Consider the following 23,810-nt stretch of genomic DNA (forward strand, 5'->3'; position numbering starts at 1 on the left):
GAAAGCTCTTCTCCAGGAAGGGAAGGAAGCTGTGATTTGAGCCCAGCAGTGGGAACTGGTCCCCAGCCCTGGGACCAACCCCAGGCGATGATGTAATGGAAGATGCCCACAGATGCGGGAGGTGCAAGGTGGAGACCAGAGATGGCTCTCCAGAGGAGTCTGGGCTCAAAATTCCGGATGAGAAGCGCACCAGACAGAGAAAAGAGGGAAGACCTGTGGGGCTGTCCTGGGCCACTTCTCCTCCCTGGTCTCCTTCATGTTCCAGCCTCCCAGTCTGAGCACCAGCCACACGACACGACCGTCTGCAGCTGCTCCAGCCCCGACTTCTCTCCCACTTCAGATCAGGTCTCTGGCGGCTCCCGGCCACGGCCACAGAGACGTCTCATAGCAACTCCAACCTGACACAACCCACACAGACCTGGTGGCGCCACCATCCACCCATCCTCCAAATCTCAGCAAAAGCCCTGACCTGCGACTGCTCAGGCCAAAGACTGGGGGGCCAGCCTCGATTCCGCACAGCTTGGCCTGGGGCCCCGTATCTCTTCAAGCTCTGTTTCCATCATCACATCTCCTTTTTTCTCGTTCTGATCTTCCTGCCTCCATCTTCTTAAGGACGCTGTGATTGTACTGGGTCTATCCACATAATCCAGGATAACCTCCCTATCTCAAGACTCTTAACTTGACCCTATCTGCTACAAGTCCTCGGCCATGGAAGGCGGCTAGGGAGGGGGGACACAGACATCTTGAGGAGCCACCATTCAGCCTACCACCCTGACCTGCTCCCCTCTCTGCAGCCCCACAGATTGCTCATTTCTCTCTGACCCAAACGCCTTCTCTTTTGTTTCTTCAGACAAATGAACCGTTTTCTTCTACCTCGGGGCCTTCACACTTGCTGGTCCTTCTGCCAGGGATTCCCTCCCTTCCCCTGGTATTCCAAGGGCTGACACTAGAGTAGTCATCTCTTTTGAGAGGCCTTCCCTGGCCTTGGGAGTCTCAGCCAGCTGCCCTCTCGCCCTCTGCTGTGACCCTCAGCATAATTCCCTGACGGCCTCTGATCAGCAGCCGATGCTTTTCCTCATGTCCTTATTTTCCTGGGGTTCCCCCAACAGCGCGCACTCCCCAAGGACACATCCTGTCTGTCCTGCTCACTGCTGCAACTAACGCCAAACACACAGTAGAGGCTCCGTTCACGTTCGCTCAGGGCGTGGCCTCAGGAGTTAGTCCTGCCCAGGGGCCTGAGAATTCTCTCTTCCCCTTTCTCAGTTTCACTTCTGTTTGCTTCACTTTTTTATTTTTTTAAAAACTTTTTATTTTATATTGGAGTATGGCTGGTTAACAATGTTGTGATAGTCTCAAGTGGACAGCAGAGCGACTCAGCCATACGTATACATGTATTCATTTTCCCCCAAACTCCCCTCCCATCCAGGCTGCCACATAGCATTGAACAGAGTTCCCTGTGCTGTGCAGCAGGGCCTTGTTGGTAACCCATCTTATTTATTTTTGATGTTATGTATTTATTAGGCTGTGCTGGGTCTTTGTCACGGCCCAGGTTTTTCTCCACTGCAGTGCCCAGGCTTCTCACCGCGGCGGCTTCTCCTGTTGCTGAACACGGGCTCTGGGGCGCGGGCTTCAGCGGTTCTGCTTCCTGGGCTCTGGAGCGCAGGCTCAGCAGTCGTGGCACTTGTGCTTAGTTGCTCCGCCACATGTGGGATCCTCCCAGATCAGGAATTGAACCCGTGTCTCCTGCCTTGGCAGGCTGATTCTTTACCACTGAGCCACCAGGAGAGCCCGGTAATCCATTTTAAACATAGCAATGTGTATAGGTCAATCCCAAACTCCCTAACTATCCCTTCCCCCCACCCTTTCCTACTTTTTCATTCGTGAGTCACTTCTCACTTGAGGGATACAGAAAGCAGCAAGACATGCAGGTCATTTCCAGGCAAAGAAGGAAATGACCTCCCGGGCCTGAACCCCGTGAGGCTGGCCAGGGGTCACAGCTGCGCTGCCTCTGAGTCAGGACGGCTTCCTGGCAGGACTCTCAGCTCCTCGTGCCTTTGTTCACTGCCTTCCTCCTGCCCGGAGCAGCTGCCCTTTTCACAGCCCACCTCGAAGGGCATCGGGTCTCTTTCAGTTCAACCGCCTCATTTAGGACTGAGGAAATGGACCCGAAAGCCCTCCCAGGCACACGGCACCTGCTCTCCAGGCACTGCCCTACCCCAACCCTGCAAGCCCTCTTCCTCCCGGGCTGGCAGCAGGGGCCACAGGGATGCTGGGTGCTAAATCAGCAGGCCCAGGAGCCAGTCTACAGACACCCTCACCCCTCACTGAGGACAGCCTGGCGCCACTGTCTCAGAGAAAATGTTACTAGAGTTTAGAAACTTCCTGTGCTGTGCAGAATCCAGCCCCTCCCTCCAGCCAGGGCAGGGGACGGCCAGGGTGGCAGCCTCCCACCCAGCACCCAGTGGGCCCCTCCTTCTCTCCAGATGGGAGCCCTGGTTCTCCCACACAGCACCCCTCTTCCTCTGAACCCTCCCAGGAGCCACAGGTCAGTGACACAGGGCCCAGCATGGGTATAGGCTGAGGGGTCAGGGCTGAGAGGGCACAGTGACACCCACTGTGGGGCAGTGAGAAAATCCCCCTTCCTTCTGGAACTCAGGGTGAAGCCAGGCCCTCTCTCTGCGTGACCCCAGATTCCCCACCAGGGTAATCCCACACCCCAAGCGTTGCCTTCAATGGGATCTTGTGCTTAAAAGGACCTCGTGCTGGGTTTCATGTTCTTCTGTCTCCGTCCCTCGATTCTTTATAACTTTTGTAAAAAGGACCCCAAGTTTCCACTATGTACTGGACCCCACAAACTATGAAGCTGGTCCTGTGAGCCCAGCCTCTCAACACTCCCACCCCACCCCACCCCTGCTCTCGTGACAGCTCCTAAGCTGATCACCAACTGTGAGCCCGGGGTCTGGTGAGGGCCTGACCCTCTGGGTTAAGACATCCAGCTTTCTTAAGAGCCGTCTGAGCCTTCTGAAGACAGCATCAAAGTAGCGCTGCTACAGGGGTTCTTGGGCCAGCCAGGGGGCATATTTGCTCAGACAAGCCTTTAAATCCCATCCCACAGCAGGTGCTAGGACAAGAGAGGGCAGAAAGAAAAAGCAGAAACTCTGGGGCCAGGCCAATTCAGTTTGAGTTTGACTCTGCAGCTTAGAGTCTGGGTGAGCTGGGAAATGTTACTAAACCTCTCTTTTCCTCAGCTCATCTATAAAGTGAGGGCTACACAAACCCACCTCCGGGGTTATTGGGAGGATTAAGTGAGATAACACATAAAAGTTGATATTTATTATTCTGGTGACATTTTTACTTTTTTACGACAGTTATTGATAAGTGTCGGCTGTTGAGGTCAGACAACGGTGCTCTAGCCTCAGGCCCACCATTTGCTCCAGCGTGAACGTCTCACGTCTGTGTCTCAGGTTTCCCACATGTAAAGCAAGGATAAGCTGGGCGTCCCCTGCACAAGGCTCCGGGAGCTCTCGCTCATGTCAGCATCACCCTTTCCTCCAGCAAATCTCTCCTACAGCTCTCCTTTGGGCTCCCTGTCACCCTTACTTGCTTCCCCACCAGCACATGCAAACCTTAAGAAGGAGTTGTTTCCACGTCCTTCATCCCCTCTTGGACTTGGAGCTTTGTGGGGGCAGGAACAGGCCCTGGTTCTGCTGGGCTGAGCAGAGAGTGGAGGACGAAGGGTTAAATGGGTCAGTGCTCCCTGAGAGAGGCTCGCACCGCAAGTGGCCTGATGGTGTGTCCCCTCTTCCCTCAGAGCTGGGCCTCCCTCCTGGGAAGATGCAGGCACTTGTGATGCTGCTGGCCGCAGGGAGCACCTGCTACCTGGCCCTGCTGGCAACAGCTGCAGCGGCCGCCAACCCTGGCCGACCCAACGCCCTCGGCTCACTGCCGGCTCACCGGCGCCAGAAGAGAGACTGGATATGGAATCAGATGCACATTGACGAAGAGAGAAATGACTCGCTGCCCCATTACGTGGGCAAGGTAAGCCTCAGGACCCAGAGCAAGAGAGGGCTCAGCGGCAGGCGGCCCGCAGCGTTGGTAGTGATGGGCAAGACTCTGATGGGGGTGGTGGGGTGGCTGTAGGGTTAGAGATGATGGCTGTGAGGGTGATGGTCATAGTGGGAGAGACAGTGGAGGTGGCGGTGGCGGTGACTAGGAGAAAGCAGACAAGGAGAAAGTGGTGGTGGTGGTGACTGGGAAGGGGAAGGTGGTGGGGGCGATAATGACGATCGTGGAGGTGATGGTGGTGGTGGAAGTAATGCTGTGCACAAGGGTGCATTTTTCTCCCAGACTTTGGTCTGTGGCCTGAATATCACTGGCAGAAGGACCACCCCATGCACAGTTAAGGAGGCCAGTATAGTCTGAGGGTCCAGGACTGAGGGTGGGACCAGTCAGTTCAGTTCAGTTTAGTCGCTCAGTTGTGTCCAACTCTTTGTGACCCCATGAATGGCAGCACGCCAGGCCTCCCTGTCCATCACCAACTCCCGGAGTTCACTCAGACTCGTGTCCATCGAGTCGGTGATGCCATCCAGCCATCTCATCCTTGGTCGTCCCCTTCTCCTCCTGCCCCCAGTCCCTCCCAGCATCAGGGTCTTTTCCAATGAGTCAACTCTTCGCATGAGGTGGCCAAAGTACTGGAGTTTCAGCTTTAGCATCATTCCTTCCAAAGAACACCCAGGGCTGATCTCCTTTAGAATGGACTGGTTGGATCTCCTTGCAGTCCAACGGACTCTCAAGAGTCTTCTCCAAAACCCCAGTTCAAAAGCATTAATTCTTTGGCGCTCAGCTTTCTTCACAGTCCAACTCTCACATCCATACATGAGCACTGGAAAAACCATAGCCTTGACTAGATGGACCTTTGTTGGCAAAGTAATGTCTCTGCTTTTGAATATGCTGTCTAGCTTGGTCATAACTTTCCTTCCAAGGAGTAAGCATCTTTTAATTTCATGGCTGCAATCACCATCTGCAGTGATTTTGGAGCCCCCCAAAATAGAGTCTGACACTGTTTCCACTGTTTCCCCATCTATTTCCCATGAAGTGAAGGCTGCTTTAAATCTGCCCATCTGAGAGGCCTTCAGGACCTGAGCAGATATCTACAGAATTGTGCTGGTAACAAAGTTCATCATTCAGGCCACAGTTTTCCATCTCTAGTCAAGGCCTTTGAACTTCCTCAAAAACCCCTTTCTCTCAGACCACCCACTCAACCAGATTCTAAGACAGCCATAACAAGGTGCCTGACCCAAGCCTGCCCTCCAGGGCAGTGTCTATGACTCTAACCCTCATTTCATCCCTTTGCAAACACGTCCATCCTCAGTCACCTTCCTAGGGTTTGGAGCTACACTGAGTGACTAATGAACGATCTTCCTGTGTCAAAGGACTGCTGATGTCAAAACTACTCTATTGAAAGGAGAGGCTCTAGTGGTGGAATTTCACACATGACAACAGGGAGATGGGTTAGGCTTTCCAAGAGTTTTCATTGAGGAGAAAAACTCCATTCAAGTGCTTTAAAATCTCGCCATGTCAATTTCCTGGAAGCTAAACAGGGTCAGCTAAAGAAAGATCAATGCCCTGGTGAGAGGAGGGGTGGTCCCAAGCACAGACTGGGCTCTAGAAGATAACTGGGGGCAAAGACAGACGTGGTCCCCACTATCACGGAGCTTGTGATCTAAAACAGGGGTTGACCACATGTCAACCAATGAAGTTAGGACACTCCTTCACACCACACTCAAAATGACTTATTACAGACTTAAATATAAGACATGACACCACAAAACTCAGAGAAGAGAACATGGGCAAAACATTTTCTGACACAAATCACACAAATGTTTTCTTAGGTCAGTCTCCCAAGGCAAAAGAAATAAAAGCAAAATTAAACAAAAGGGACCTAATCAAACTTACAAGCTTCTGCATAGCAAAGGAAACCATAAATAAACAAAAAGACAACATACGGACTGGGAGAAAATATCTGCAAAAGATGTGACAGACAGGGCTTAATTTCCCAAATACATCAACAGCTCATATAACGCAATACAAAACAAAAAAAGCCAATCAAAAAACAGGCAGATGACCTAAGTAGACACTTCTCCAAAGAAGACATACAGATAGCCAACAGGCACATGAAAAGATACTCAACATCGCTAATTATTAGAGAAATACAAATCAGTACTACAATGAGGTACCACCTCATACCAGTCAGAATGGTCATCAGCAAAAAGTCTACAAACAATAAATGCTGGAGATGGTGTGGTGAAAAGTGAACCTTCCTATACTGTTGCTGGAATGTAAGTATGGAGAACAGCATGGAGGTTCCCTGAAAAGCTCAAAACAGAGTTACTGTATGAGCCAACAATGCCACTTTTGGGCATATATCCATTAAATATGACAACTCTATTTCAAAAAGATACATCCAACCCAAAGTTCACAGCAGCACTGTTTACAATAACCAAGACATGGAAGCAACCTAACTGTCCATCAACGGATGGATAAAGAAGATGTGGAGATATGCATATATATAGGTGTGTGTGTGTGTGTGTGTGTGCGTGTGTGTGTGTATGCCATACAAAGAATGAAACACTGCCATCTGCAGCAACATGGATAGACCCAGAGGTCAGCATACTAAGTGAAGTCAGACAGAGTAAGACAAATATCATATGATATCTCTTGTATGTTAAATCTAAAAACATGATATAAATGAACTTAATTACAAAACAGAAACAAACTTATGATTACATAGAAAACAAACTTATGATTACCAAAGGGGAAAGGGGAGGAATAAATTAGGAATTTGGGGTGAGCAGATACAAGCTATCATATATAAAACAGACAAACAAAAACGTCCTACGGTACAGCACAAGGAACTATATTCAGTAGTTTGTAATAACCTATAATGGAAAAGAATTTCAAAAAGTGTGTGTGTGCATATATACGTGTGTGTGTGTCACTGCTGTACACTAGCAACTAACACAACACTGTAAATCAGCTATATTTCAATTAGACAAACACATGCATAAATAGGGGCTGAGAGAACTGCCCCACCACGCGGTTTTGAAAGTGAAGGTGTGGTTGCCTTGTGCTACAATGGCAGATTTGAGTAACTGTCCAAAGGCCCTATGACCCACAAAGTCAAAAATTTTTACTATCCGGCCCTTCACAGGACCAGTTTGCCCACCCTGGTCTAGAAGGGTAGCATGTATTAGACAAAGAGCCCCACACATGGCAGATGGGGGCTCCCCGTGATTATAGAGAAACAGGCCAGAAAGGACCCTTAAATGGGGGAGGGTTCAGTCTGGCCCTGGTACCAGAAACGCCACTGAAGGTGGCAGTGGGGGCCAGCTGGGGAATCTCCAGTCGCAGCCCTGCCCAAGGCCAGCTCCCTGGGCCCAGGCCTCCTCTGGCCACAAAGAATGGCTGGGAATTTTAGATCTTTCAGTCTGCCTTCAGAGGGGAAGAAGCTTGCCGCAGGGTCACACAGGGACACCAGAAGAGCCCCAGGAAAGTGTAGGGCTCCTGACTCCCCACACTAGAGGAAAATGTCATCAGACCACCTACTCCTCTGCAGTGGGATGACTGGCCATGAATCAACTTCCAAAGAGAACGGCTGCCCCCAAGGAATACCACTGAGCTGAGTCAGGGACAGTCAGCAGAAAGCGGGGCTACGAGCAGCCCTGACAGACTCTGAACAGCTCACCTGAGATTCTTTGCCCAGCAGGAAGAGCGTCAGGCCTGCTAGTCACTTGCCACCAGCTCGCACTTGGCACCTGGCATGGGGCAGGGGGTGGGGAGGGAGCCCCGTGCAATCCCCACTCTGAGAAGCAGCAAGGCTGCCTGGAAAAGGCAAGGACAGGGCTCCATGGCTCACCTCCTCACTCCAAAGACGTCATCTGAAGGAAGGAAGTCCCTGTTTATCAAGATCAGAGCCACAGAGCCTTTGTTTACAGAGCTGTTTGCTGGACAATGGGAATGAGACCTGAGCAGCCTTCTGAATCCACAAATATGGGTCAGCATAGCTTTTGGCATTGAGATGTTACATCCAAACATAGGGATAATTTTAAAAAGGGGAGGACCCCCCCTAAAACCTATAACCTCAGTCTGTTTAATCATGAGCAAAACAGACTCTAGTAGGGGGGCATCTGACAAAACACCCGAGCAGCAGTCCTCAGAACTCTCAAGGTCATCAAAAACAAGGGGAGTATCATAGAGAAAACAAGCTTTTGTTACCAAAGAGGAAAGTGGGGTAGGTGTGGGGGAGATTACTTAGGAGTTTGGAATTAATATCTACAAACCAATATATACAAAACAGGTAAACAACAGAGACCTACTGGATAGCAACAGGGAACCATACTCAACCTCTTGTAAAAAACCTACAATGGTTTGAAAATAATCTGAAATAATCTCAAAAAGAACATGTATGTATGTACAACTGAATCACTTTGCTGTACACTTGAAACTAACACAATATTGTAAATTAACTATGCTTCAATTAAAAAAAAAAAAAAGGACAGTCTGAGAAACTATCCCAGCCTAGAGGAATTTAAAGAAACATAACAACCATTAATAGATGTAATGTGGTATCCTAGGTGGGATCGTAGAAGAGAAAAGCACACTAGGTAAAAGCTAAGGAAATCTGCACAAACTACAGGCTTTAGTTAATAATAATATATAAACACTGGTCCATTAATTACAACAAACGTACCATACTAATGCAATTTGTCAACAACAGGGAAACTGGGAGCAGGACGGATGGGAACCCTCTGTACTATCTCAGTTTTTCTATAAATCTAGAACTGTTCTAATATATAAAGTCTACCTAAGAGAAGTTGGAGGGAAGGAAAACAGAAACTTACCTTCACAGGATATCTTTTTTAACGCTATTGATTTGATAATATTGAGAAATTTTTACCAAAGTTGTTTAAGTATGAGTCAGATACAACTGTCAACTGAAAAAAAAAAAAAAAAGCATAATCTAAAAGTTGAGAGTCCTGTTTTATTTGGTAGACATTCTGAGGAATTCAAGCCTGGGAGACGGGACTCTCACATCCCTCTAAGGGACTTCTGCAAAGAGGCAAGGTGGGGAGCCAGGATATACAGAAGCTTTTGCAACAAAGATCAGGTAGTCGGAACTTCAAAACATTACTGTTAATTAAAGAAAAACAGACATCTCACAGAACTTAGCCCTTTTTCTGTGTATGAGAAGATGCCAAGGTCAGGGTTCACTGAAATCATTCCTTTGATGCACAGCTCAGCTCTCTGGGGTCAGTATCCTGTGCTTTCTGATCCTGAGTCTCCTCGGGTGCACCATCTGCTAGGAGGTGGGGCGGGAGGAGCTGTAATATGATGGCTTGATGGCTGTAACATCCCTTGTTTACTAATATGGCAGCCAACATTTTTTCCATTGCCACAATCTTAGAATTTCAATGACTATCCAAGCAGATTCCTGCTCCCCTGGCTACCTTTCCCTACCTGGGTCCTAATGCACCCACGCAGCCAGGAACAACCATCCTATCCTAACCTGGAGTAACTCACAGGGCCCACACTGTCCCTTCTCCTTGATCCCCACTGTCCCTTGCCCAGGCCACAGGCTCCAGAGCAGGCGTACCACTTCCTGCCTCCAGTCCATCCACTCATCACATGTCCTGGCTGCTGGGTTTGGGGCCTCCCCACGAACCACTTGCCCCCTGCACACTGTGCTCTAAGATGTTTCACCATCTCTAGCTACAGCCTCACTTCTCCGTCTCTCCAGCCCCCAAAGGGGAGGAGCCTCACTCCCAGTTCCCCCTTCCTCACTCTGAGACCCTTCTCTAAAAGCCTTGTCATCCAGCTTCTCAGTCCACCACCCTAATGCTGCTCTCCCCAAGGGCTCTGATGACTGCATCGTTGCTAAGCCTAAGGATGCTTTCCAGACGTCATGGGACTTGACCAGGCCCATCTTCATGCCACCTCTTCTGTCCTGAGACCCCTCTCTCTCTCCAGTCCTCCACCAGCCTTTCTGATGTAACACCTTCACTCAAGGCTCTCATTCCAACTGACCCTTAAATGCTGCCCATCCTCAAAATCTCCTCTGCAGCTTCAAATCAGGCTCTGAGAGCAAGAGCACAGTCTGCGCTCTCTCTATGCTCCCAGGCTGGCACTTCGTAGGGAGTTGATGATTTTGTTTTCTTTTATTAAACTGAACTTTGTTTTTTGAACATCCTAACCATCCATTAGAGAAGCACTCAACATGTATCATTTGTTTATGCTCCTAAGAATTTCTGTTTCTAAGATTCTATAAATGAAATGTTCAGCAATTCTAACCTTCTAATATCCTTTAACATATGGCTCTAGCATGAGTAACAACTAGCATTTATTGACAGCCTGAGCAAATTCCTTTACACACGTTATTTGCCAAACCTTATTCCTAAGGACACTAACAACACGTGTTACAAAGGAAAAGGATTCAGTGGTCTAATGAGTATGGGAAATCCTGAGTTAAACAAAGCTTGCTGGAGTTCTTTTCTGCAGGACTAAATATTGAAAATATCCAAGAGGAGAATTTTTTTTTTCAAGAAGAGAACATCTTATGTATCGCTCCAGATCTAAATGGCTGGGGCCCAGTGATGTGCTGATGAACAGTTGACAACTAGCTTTTGAAGGGAAAAGCCCTGTTTATAGCCTTTGCCAATTCCCTTGGGGTAAATACTTTCCCCATATCTGTTTCAAGCTACCAGCTTAAAGGCAGAGCAGGAAAGAGATGTGCACCAACACACCGTTAGCCAGGATTTCCATGATTAGACAGGACCAACATAAAAACTCATGAACATAGTGAAATGTGGTAAAATTATTAGGAAGCAATAAGTTTTGAGGTCATTACCTTCATTTTTAATACAATTCATTTAACTGTACACTTATAGAAGTGATTTTCAACAGTCCCATAGACTCACACAGGCACACAGCCAGCACTTGCCGTCTCCAGCTCACGGTGCCTCGCCTCCTACAGATTAAATCGAGTGTGGACCGCAAGAACACCGAGTACCAGCTCAGAGGAGACTCTGCCGGCAAGGTCTTCCGGGTCGACAAGAACACAGGCGATGTGTACGCCTTAGAGAGGCTGGACAGGGAGAAGATCTCCGAGTACCACCTCACTGCCCTCGTGGTGGACAAGGACACCAAGAGGAACCTGGAGTCTCCTTCCAGCTTCACCATCAAAGTTCACGATGTCAACGATAACTGGCCTGTGTTCACCCACCGGGTGTTCAACGCCTCCGTGCCCGAGATGTCAGGGATAGGTATGTGCTTGGTCTGTCCCTCTCCCTCTCCCCTCACACATCCCTGATCCAGAGGCACCTCTCCCATCAGCAGCTGCACTGCCTGGAGCAGGATTCAGTGAGGTCCAAGCAGCGACGGGGAGGCATGCCGTGCCACTTGCCGGGACTTGAAAGGAACTCTGGTCCCTAAAGACTAAACTCTGACCTGGTCCCAGACAGAGCCCTGATGGTCTCTCTCACACACACACACACACCACACACATACCACACACACACACACCACACACACCACACACACCATACACAGACACCACACACACACACACCCCATACCCCCACACACACACACCACACACACACACATCACACACACATATCACACACACACACACCACACACACCACACACACACACCACACACACACCACACACACACCACACCACACACCACACACACTACACACCACACACATACCACACACACACCACACACATACCACACCACACACACACACACACACCACACACCACACACACACCACACACACACATACCACACACACCACACACCACACACACACACACCATACACACACACACCACACACACATCACACACACATACCACACACACACACCACACACACACCACACACACACACCACACACACACACCCCATACCCCCCACACACACACCACACACACACCACACACACATACACACACACACACACCATACACAGACACCACACACACACACCCCATACCCCCCCACACACACACCACACACACACACATCACACACACACATCACACACACACATCACACACACATATCACACACACACACCACACACCACACACACACCACACACACCACACACATACCACACACACACCACACACACCACACACATACCACACACACACACCACACACACCATACACAGACACCACACACACACACACCCCATACCCCCACACACACACACCACACACACACACATCACACACACATATCACACACACACACCCCACACACACCACACACACACCACACACACCAGACACACACACCACACACATACCACACCACACACACACACACACCACACACACCACACACACCACACACACACCACACACACACCACACACACACATACCACACACACCACACACACACACCCCATACACACACACACACCACACACACACATCACACACACATACCACACACACACACCACACACACACCACACACACACACACCACACACACACACCCCATACCCCCCACACACACACCACACACACATACCACACCACACACACATACCACACCCACACACACACACCACACACACATACCACACCACACACACATACCACACCCACACACACACATCACACACACATACCACATACACACACACACATCACACACAACACACCACACACACACACCACACACCACACACACCACACACACACCACACACACACCACACACACACCACACACACACACCACACACACCACACATACACACCACACACACACACACCACACACACACCACGCACACACACACGTCACACACACCACACACACACACCACACACACCACACACACACCACACACACACCACACACACACACCACGCACACACACACATCACACACACATACCACACCACACACACACACCATATATACACAGACACCACACACACACACATCACACACACATACCACACACACACCACACACACACCACACACACACACACCATACATACACAGACACCACACACACACACCCCATACCCCCCACACACACACACCACACACACATACCACACACACATACCACACTACACACACATACCACACACATACCACACCACACACACATACCACACCCACACCACACACACAACACACCACACACACCACACACACACACCACACACACACACCACACACACAGACACCACACACACACACACACACCATACCCCCCCCACACACACCACACACACACACACCATACCCCCACACACACACACCACACACACACACACACCATACACACACAGACACCACACACACACACACACCCCATACCCCCCCCACACACACACCACACACACACCATACACACACAGACACCACACACACACACACACCCCATACCCCCCCACACACACACCACACACACCATACACACACAGACACCACACACACACACACACACCCCATACCCCCCCACACACACACCACACATACACACACATACATCATACACATACACCACACCACACAAACACACCATATACACACAGACACCACACCACACACACCCCATACCCCCACACACACACCACACACACACACATCACACACACATACCACACCACACACACACCCCACACACACACACCACACACACACACCACACACATACCCACACACACACCACCCCCCCACCCACACACACCCACACACACCCCCCACACACACACACACCCACACACACACACCCCATACCCCCACACACACACCACACACACACACATCACACACACATACCACACCACACACACACCCCACACACACACACCCCACACACACACCACACACACACCCACACACACACCACCCCCACCCACCACACACCCACACACACCCCCCCCACACACACACACCCACACACACACACCCCACACCACAAACACACCACACACATATCACACACACACCCACCCCCCACACCCCACACACACCACACCCCACACACACACACACCCCACCCCACCCCACACACACACCACACACACACACCACACACACACACATCTCATACACACACACACACCACACACACACACCATACACACAGATACCACACACACACACCCCACACACACACACACACCCCACACACACACACATCACACACACACACCACACCACACACACACCACACACACACACACCATACACACACACACACCACACACACACATCCCATACCACACACACACATCACACACACACATACCACACCCCCCACACCCCCCCACACATACACCCCACACACACACACCACACATACACCGCACACCACACACACACACAACACCCCACACACACCACACACCCCACACACACACCACACACACACACCACACACACATACCACATACACACACACACACCACACACACACCACACATACCCACACACACACCTTGTTACTCTTTGAAGCCAACCCCACCCACTGCTCTGACTCTCAGGGCTGGCATGCCGAGAGCATAGACTTCACACATGAAGGAGGCCAACTCTGCCACCAAGATAAGGGGTTACCTTTAGGGTCCATTCAGGAGTTGCGGGGGAAGCGGTGGAGAGGGACACACCTCATCCCCAGGTATGTCACCAGCCTGGACCCTAGGCTCCCAGAGGAGACTATTTCTTCCTCAATTCTACTCCCAGCCTCCAGGGGATGCAAGAAAAGAGCTCCCATGCCCACCCCTTCGTCCAGGCTCTCTGGTTAGGGCTCAAGACCAGACCTTCTTGTGAAGTCTGGGGAGCCTGGAGTTCAAGGGGAAAGACATGCGACACCCAGCCTTTTGGGACCCTTCCTATTCTCTTGTTCTCATGCTTCCAGGAGCAAAAGTAGAGCAGCTCTTCCTCTGTTTCTCTCCATGACTGCAGACACTCACCCCTCCCCTCATTTCCCCCAGAAAAGAAAACCACTGCTCTCTTCACCCTTCATGTTTGACTGGCTGGGCCTCCGCCACTGTCAGCCCTTCAGCGCCAGGCAGGCTCCTCAGAAAACAGGACCCGGGAGAGGGGGTTCAGGGGACAGCCTGAGCCCCATCTGCCCTCATCTGGGAATGGGGTGAGGAGCTGGTGGTCACAAGGCAGTAACCCTGGATTCTCTCCCGGCAGGGACCTCGGTCATCCAGGTAACAGCAGTGGATGCAGATGACCCCACGGTGGCAGACCACGCTTCTGTCGTGTACCAGCTCACAAAGGGAAAAGACAGTTTCGACATCCGTGGCCCTGGTCCGTGTGACTGACCCCCTGGGCAGCACTGGCTTGGAGCGGGTGGAGGTGTAGGCACAGAGGGAAGCCCAGTCTGACAGGTGTCACCAAACACTGACTCGCACTGTCCTGTGGAGGCGGTCGGTACCACGCGTCAAGACAAGGGGGCTGGTGAGGGCAGGAGGAGGCAGACAGGTGCCCAGGATGTGAACTCAAGTCCAGGGGACAAAAATCCACCCAAGCAGTGACACAAGAGGCAGACGAGAAGGCTGGTTAGCAGCTCTGGCTATGGAACCACACAGATCTGGTTTCCAACCCCATCTCTGCTGCTCACCACTTCTAAAGACCTTGGGCAAATCAACCAACCTCTGAGCACTGGCGAGTCCTCATGGTGAAAATGGGGAAGGTTATATGCACGCACCCCATACAGGAGCTGTGAAGTCTGAATTAGATGACGTATAAAGAGCATGTGGCTCGTTGTCATTAGCCATCACATGTGACCTAAAAAAACTGTAAGGACTGAGTCTTTGGAGAAAGACAAAAGTCCAAGTGGTCAGGCCTGGGGCATGCCACCATTCAGAACAATGGCGAACACACAACCTATGCTGCACTGAGGCATAACCCATCACAGCACTTTGCTCACTCTGAGCCTAGATGTGGCCTCAGGCTCTTTCTCGGCCCACAGTGGACAAAAGTGTTTGTGTGACTTTGGCCTGACAGTGCAGGGCGTGGAGATGGGTGGTGGATCTCCCCTGGCTCTTGGCCCTGGCTGCACAGGGACGTCACCCAGGAGCTCTGAAGTCCCGGCTCTCTGGGTAGCGTATTTTTTAAAAGTTCCTCAGGTAACACGGTTCCTGACAGGACACATTTTGCAGGACTCATTGTCACCATGAACAAACACCTGGACCGAGAGACACAGGATAAGTACGAGGTTGTGGTGGAAGCAGAAGACGCCCAGGGCCGCCGGGGGGAGTCAGGCACAGCCACCGTGTTCATCACTCTGCAGGACGTCAACGACAACTTCCCCATCTTCACCCAGTGTGAGCCCCTCTCCCTGGGCCCTGGTGGGGGTGGTGCTCTCAGGGAGAAGCCTGGCATCCATCCACCTCTCCCTCCACCCCAGAGTGAGCCTACATCAGATGGCTTCCCGGTGCTCCCTGTCTCTGCACACACTCCTAAGGCTGCCCACCTGGCCTGCCAGGGAGCCCTCTTGGGCCAGCAGCAGATCACACTCTCTGTTGTGTCCCACATGCCCAGAGTCCCACTACCAGACAGGACCAGTTTCACCCAGTTTCCATGAGCTCGGGAAAACCCACAAGCTGGGGAGCCAGGGTTCAGCAGAGCGCCAGAGCCAGGGCTGGGCCCTGACCCACCCACAGACTGACTCTCCCCACAGGAAAATGTCCAACAAGAGCTCTTCACTCATGCTGGGTGGGCAGGAAGGTCAGATAGGCTCATCACCTGCACCTCCAAGGCTGATGTCACTCAGAAGCTCAGCCACTGCAAGGACAGGCCAGTGTACCCTTTCACTGTGTATGGTGAAAGCTCCTCAAAGGCAGGGCTTCTCTCTCTTGGCAGTTGACAGATCCCCCAGCAAAGTGCCTGACATACAGGGGGTGCTTGATAACTACTTGTCAGATGGATGAAGGGATGAAAGGACAGATGGAGTGGAACCTCTGTGCCTTGAGACCCAAAATTCCAGAGGAATTACCACTACTGCTGCTGCTACTTTATTGTGCCTGTTGCTTGTATCAGAACATACTGGGCTAGTACATGCGACAATTACCTTGTCTATTTCATTAACCCCACGCCCTTTGGGGCGCCCCTTCTGCATCAGCCAGGTACACATTTTCTGTGCCAGAAGACATCCGCGTGGGCAGCCCCCTGGGCTCTCTGTTTGTTGAGGACCCAGATGAGCCCCAAAACCGGAAGACCAAGTACAGCTTCGTGCAGGGCGAGTACAGGGACACCTTCACCATCGAGACGGACCCCACCCACAACGAGGGCATCATCAAGCCCATAAAGGTTCGCAGGCCTGCAGCAGTGGCATCAGATGGGGGGCTGGGGGCCCTGGCATGCTCAGGACTCAGCCAGGGGCTGCTCCTGGGTCAGAGGCCACCAAAGGTCCACATTTGGGCCAGCGTGGAGCAGGCCATGTGCTCGTGGATCCTGTGACCCTGGAGCTGGGATGTGGAGCCACGAGAGAAGGGTCAGTCCCTTGGGCTGGGCTACCCCAGAACCAGACCTTGAGGCAAGGACTTAGGTGTATACAGCTCATTTGGGGGGTGATCTCAGGAAGCCCCCAGGAGCATTGAGATGTAAAAGGGAGGAGAGTTAAGACAGGCTCCTTAGTGAGCAGGTGATCACTGTGGGTGAGTGGGAAACGGTCCCACTGGGGACCTCTGGGCAACTATGCGGAACATACTTCTGAGTCGCAGCAGTTGTGGGCTGCCTGAGGGCTCCTGGGGGCCCACTTCCTGGCACTTTCTGATCTGCCCTGGGCGCTGGCGAGGACAGCCCTGGTAGAGTACAGGTGCTTGCAGCCAAAAGCTGTCAGTGTGTAAGAACACAGTGAACACCATGGGGATGGGGTGCCCACTGGCAGTGGCTGCTGCAGAGAGGGCAGTCAAACCAGCTGAATCTAGAAGAGGAGAGAAGGTCTGCCAGGGGCACAAACTGCCTCCAGAATGGCCATGCTGAGGACTAGGGGGCCCAGGCCAGGGATCTCCTCCTCAGAGGGGACACTCAAACCCGTGTACCTGAGCCAGACCACTCCTCCAGCAGACCTCTCTGGAGTCCTTCTCTGATCCAGCCCTGTGCTGGGAACTGGATATACCCAGGGGAGTCGAACAGCCCCCATGGTACCAAGGCTCTCGGCCAGTAGGGAGGACACACACACGCACCAAAGGGGATCCAGGCAGGAACGAAACTATTGTCAGGAGGGGCAGGAACAGGCTCAGTGAGCACATCTGGTTACGTTTGGACAGGCTCCTTGACGGGGTGAGGAGGAGTGTGGCAACCAGGCAAGAGACTTGAGCAAAGGCACACAGAAAAGGCACGGCTTTGAGGAGCTGTGGGAAGAACCACTAGTCTGTGCTCCCCTTATAGCAAGAGTATGGTTGATCTGCTTGGTGTCCCCAGTTCTCAGAATAGAGCCAAGGTCAGGACAAAGCTGAAGACAGCCAGGCCACAGGCCCCTCATCTGCGCAACAGGTGTTGTCCCAGCACTACTGTGCAGGGCCTGGTTCAGAGCAGGAGCTCACCACACTTTCCTCCCACAGCCCCTGGACTATGAACGCATCCCGCAATACAGCTTCACCATCGAGGCCACGGACCCCACCATTGACCTCCGCTACCTGGGCAGCACCTCCCCCAAGAACATCGCCCGTGTCATTATCAACATCACAGACGTGGACGAGCCCCCCATCTTCCAGCAGCCATTCTACCACTTCCAGCTGCAGGAAAACCAGAAGAAGCCTCTGATTGGCTCGGTGCTGGCCAAGGACCCTGACGCTGCTCAGCGGGACATCAGGTAAGGGGGTGGAGGTCGTGAGGACGGGGATAACCATGGCCACACCCTGGCACTGAGGCTCCTACATCAGCTGGGCTGAGCCCAGGATGCCAAGGGGGAAACTGGCTGCTCCCAGCATGGACTCTGGGCTTGGGCAGGGGCAGGACAAGAAGCCCGAGCTCTTCCACTAACCCACGTGGCCAGGTATAATCTTGTCCTGCCCAGATACCCACCTAGCATGGTCCTGGCCATTACAGCTGCCCACTGTCTGCTCTAGCTTGAAGGGGAGGTACAGGTTCCCACAGGTCCCGTCTAGGGAGATCTGATGGTCAACAGCACAACCAACTTGACATATGTGAAATCCCTTCACTAAATATGTTTAATTCATGTGTCTTCCCAAAACCACAAAAGGGAAAAGTTTATTTCACACACTGAAATCACACAAAGACCTACAAAGAAAGCGTCAGTAACCCTGACTTCCAGACAACTCACCTTCATGGTGTGCTGTGATCCTACCACGCCTTTCTTCATGACCACACAAACACCTACAGACATTTATGGTGGATTTGTCATTTGTTTCAGGGGTCTGATGGTTTTAAATTTTTTCTGGATCATAGTATGCCCATTTTAGCTTCCCTAGTTTCTCAGGGGTAAAGAATCTGCCTTCTAATGCAGGAGACGGAAGTTCAATCCCTGGGTTGGGAAGATCCCCTGGAGAAGGAAACAGCAGCCCACTCCAGTATTCTTGCCTGGGGAATCCCATGGACAGAGGAGTTTGGTGGGCTATAGTCCACAGTGCCAAGAGTTGGAGGTGAATTAGCAACTAAACAACAATCATGACCATTTCATCACTACTTGTTCCTCCATCTCAACTAGGCACCTCCACCCTCTGTGACAAAAGATATACTTCCAGCCCATGCTTTCTAGGGCCACATAACATCTGAGAATATGAAGTTCACGCAGTCTCGTTTTATTCCAGAGCTGGTACCCAACTGTGCCAGCAGCATTAATCAAATAAGTCATCATTTTCTACCTTTGTTACAGACTGAGTTCCTGTATATCCCTGAATCTATTTTTGAATCCTTTGTTCTGTAGCAAAGCCATTATGTTTTATTGTAGCAGCTTTATACTAAAACTTGGTATGTATAAGGCAAGTCCTTCCCCCAAGTATTTTTTCACTTTATATAACTTTAATGCATTCTCAAACATCCATTCTGTCTTGTGAACCATAAAACTCTTGAGTTTTATAAAAAGCATTAACATTCTAATGAGAACTGTGTTTGCATATCAGTTTGGGGAGAGACAACGCTCTATTAAGGACAAATGCGTCCCTCCTTTCTGACCACATCTCATAAGTTTGAGGATGACTGTTTTCATAGCCATTCTATTTTAAATAGTCTGTAATCATCATTTTTATTTCTTCACTGATCCAATGGTTTATGTAAGAGACTTTTTTTTCATTTACAAGTGGTAGGGCGTGTTTTGGTTTTAATGCGTTCTGTGGTGTAACACAACTGTCCTTTTGTCCACCTTCCTCTGTGATATCTAAGCTTTTGCTTTATGTATTTTAAATTTTTCTATTCCGTTAACAATGGTTTATAATTCTTTTCCCTTCATTATGACTGGTCTCTTTCATCCTTATGGCATTACTCGGTTTGTCCTGCTTAAATATTCTGTCCTCCACTCCATGCTGCCTGATGCAGGGCTGGTCAGTCCCGCTTTCATGTCACTGATGTTCGCCTGAAATGCTCCGATCTTTGCTCTTTTCACAGGTAATTTTATTATTTATTTGGCTGTGCTGCGTGCTTGCTGCCGCACAGGCTTTTCTCTAGTTGTGGCAAGCAGGGGCTTCTCTCTGGCTGCTGTGTGTGGGCCTCTCAGTGCAGTGGTTTCCCTGGCTGCGTGCAGAGCACCAGCTCTAGAGCTTGCGGGGTCAGCAGTCACAGTTCCCAGGCCCTAGAGCACAGGCTCAGAGCTGTGGCACATGGGCTTAGCTGTTTTGCAGCAAGTAGGGTCTTTCCAGACCAGGGATCAAACCCACATCTCTTACATTAGCAGGCAGATTCTCTACCACTGAGCCATCAAGCCCAATCTTTACTTTTAATATTTCTAGGTCATTCGGCATTTAAGCTGTCTCCTGAAACCGGAATGCAGATGGCTTTGCTTTTCAATCAAAACTGAGAGGTGTCATGTTTAACCTATTTACATTTTTCATCATAAATGATGCTGCTGCTGCTGCTAAGTCGCTTCAGTCGTGTCCGACTCTGTGTGACTCCACAGACTGCAGCCCACCAGGCTCCCCCGTCCCTGGGATTCTCCAGGCAAGAATACTGGAGTGGGTTGCCATTTCCAGATGAGTTTGATCTTATTTCTTTTAGCCTGTTTTACACTGGCTATTTCTCAAAACTAATGACTTTTTCTCTTTCCCATCTTTGTTGTAGTCTATTTTTTTCATATTTATTCTCCTAGGTATTTGGATGGAATATATGTATTTTTACTTCTGCCAGTGACATTTATTTCTGTCTGTAAAACTTAACCTGGTTTCCTGGACCAATATTTTCTACTTATAAATCTCTCTCTCTCATACACACACCACCACCACCTCCACTGCTTTCCTATATATGATAAAGAAATCAACAATTTCCATTTAATTCCTCCCAAGCCAGATTTTTTACTTTGTTTTGAGACATTTCTTAGATGAAGTGAGTTTTCACAAAAAGTTTTTCAGAACCCATCTTGTGGGTGATATACTTCCTGAGTTCTTTCATATTTACAGATCAAAAATATTATCAATGTGTTCTAGCACTTAACATTGTATGAATGTCTACGATTAAGTCTGATTTCTCTTTCTTTATAAGGATGTATTTTTTCTGTGTGGACTCTCTTCATTTCTTTACATACCCCTGAAATTCCAATGTATCATCAGAATATAGCTAAATATTGATCTTTTTTCCACTACGCCTGATATCAATGACCTCTTTTAATATATAAACTTGGGTCTCTCTTCAGATCAAGATGGTTTCTTTTATTACATCGTTTGTTATTTCTTCTGTTCTCTTTGTTCTGGAGTTTTCTTTGGTATTCAGTTCAGTTCAGTTCAGTCGCTCAGTCGTGTCTGACTCTTTGCAACCCCATGAATCGCAGCACGCCAGGCCTCCCTGTCCATCACCAACTCCTGGAGTTCACTCAGACTCACATCCATCGAGTCAGCGATGCCATCCAGCCATCTCATCCTATGTCGTCCCCTTCTCCTCCTGCCCACAATCCCTCCCTGCATCAGAGTCTTTTCCAATGAGTCAACTCTTCACATGAGGTGGCCAAAGTACTGGAGTTTCAACTTCAGCATCATTCCCTCCAAAGAAATCCCAGGGCTGATCTCCTTTAGAATGGACTGGTTGGATCTCCTTGCAGTCCAAGGGACTCTCAAGAGTCTTCTCCAACACCATAGTTCAAAAGCATCAATTCTCCTTGCTATTAGAAAAAATGTATCTGGAACATTATGGATTTTTTTCATCTCTTCTTTTCATGCCTTTTTTCTTAAGAACTTTTCAATTTTTACTTCACAAATTTAATTTCCTTTCCATCACTTCTTACCTCTTCTGGTTCTTTTTTTTATTTCTTCCTGGCTCTTACTCAACTATTTTTTCACTAATCACAAAATCCAATTCAAGCTGAAGTAAAGCTGGCTACAGTGCCACCTGCCTTGACTCTGAAGATACTGCTGATGGAGTCTCAGGGTCCACCCTCATCCCAGTGATCGCAACAGTGCCCAGATCAAAGAGATGATCTCACCACTCTGACTCTCTCTGCATGGTCAGGTGCAACGAGCAGTGAGAGAAGGGTGGGGGATGATGCAAGGGACAGATCCTAAAGGATCTGTCTGTCCTTCTGGGCAGTCTGGACTCCACAAAGAACAATGGAAAGCCATGAAATCCCTGGAAACTCTTGCCCCTGGACAGGTACTCCATCCGCAGGACCAGTGACAAGGGCCAGTTCTTCGGAATAACCAAGAAAGGGGATATTTACAACGACAAAGAACTGGACAGAGAAGTGTACCCTTGGTACAACCTGACAGTGGAGGCAAAAGAGGTGGATCCTAGTGGTGAGTGGCCCCTTTTGCCAGAGGACCTGGGCTCTTCTCTTTTCCTCATTCTTTTAAAATTGGCATAGGCTGTCATCTGAGGCCCCAGAGGTACTAGAAGCACTGCTGATGCTTGGCTGGGATGCTACAGAGCCTCCATCCCCAAGTGTAGACGGGCCAGCTGTATCCACGTCACCAGAGACTGTGTTAGAAGGCAAAACGGCAGGCCCCAACCCCAGACTGAGTCAGAATCTCATGCACACTACAGTTTAAGAAGCACTGTTCCAAAACAGGCTGCCATATGTCCCTGTGATGGGCATCACATGAGTCACCTCTTAAACACAGAGCTTCTCAGATGCCTCTCTGGAGGTCCTAGTCCAGAGAGTCAGAGACAGCAGGGAATGAGCACTGACCAAGCGCCGTGTGATTTTTATCATCATGGACATTTGGGAAAGGCTGCTTTGGAGACTGTTTATGTGCCAGTTAGTGGGCTGAATTCAAAATCTGAAGCACTTGGCCAACTCTAAGATTGTTAGAGTCTCCAGAAAGTAGGGTAACTGTTGCCAGAGGGAAAGGCAGGTGTTGGAGCTTTGCATTCTTATACTATATGAGAAAAACACAACTGCTCTCCAGGAGAAGGATCAACATTCCCCACCCTTCCCAGAGACCAATGGGGCCCAGAAAAAGGGTGACTTGGCCAAAGTCCCACTGGTAGCTACCAGCATGTCCCCCACATGGCAGCCAGGCCAACTTCAATAGACTTCTGAGTGTTTTCCAGATCAATCTTTGCCCCTTTCTTCCCCATCACTCGTACAATTTTTAAATCTTTTAGTAATAGCTTACCGTGCATTTTAAAATGCAACAAAGAAGAAG

At 50.0% G+C, this 23,810-nt stretch overlaps 1 protein-coding gene across 2 annotated transcripts in view; it reads left to right on the forward strand.

Moving 5' to 3' along the window:
- Nucleotides 1–23,810, forward strand: part of CDH5 (cadherin 5) — a 41,354-nt gene that overhangs the window by 8,370 nt on the left and 9,174 nt on the right. For both annotated transcript variants that reach the window (XM_018062082.1, XM_005692102.3), the window contains exons 2-8: nt 3,812–4,038; nt 11,030–11,318; nt 15,250–15,366; nt 16,221–16,385; nt 17,183–17,370; nt 18,627–18,877; nt 22,816–22,958. In XM_018062082.1, the coding sequence (XP_017917571.1) occupies nt 3,835–4,038; nt 11,030–11,318; nt 15,250–15,366; nt 16,221–16,385; nt 17,183–17,370; nt 18,627–18,877; nt 22,816–22,958 (1,357 nt within the window). In that variant the 5' untranslated portion in view covers nt 3,812–3,834. The remainder of the gene's footprint in view (nt 1–3,811; nt 4,039–11,029; nt 11,319–15,249; nt 15,367–16,220; nt 16,386–17,182; nt 17,371–18,626; nt 18,878–22,815; nt 22,959–23,810) is intronic.

Source organism: Capra hircus, chromosome 18 (assembly GCF_001704415.2).
Source record: "Capra hircus breed San Clemente chromosome 18, ASM170441v1, whole genome shotgun sequence".
Taxonomy (NCBI): Eukaryota; Metazoa; Chordata; class Mammalia; order Artiodactyla; family Bovidae; genus Capra; species Capra hircus.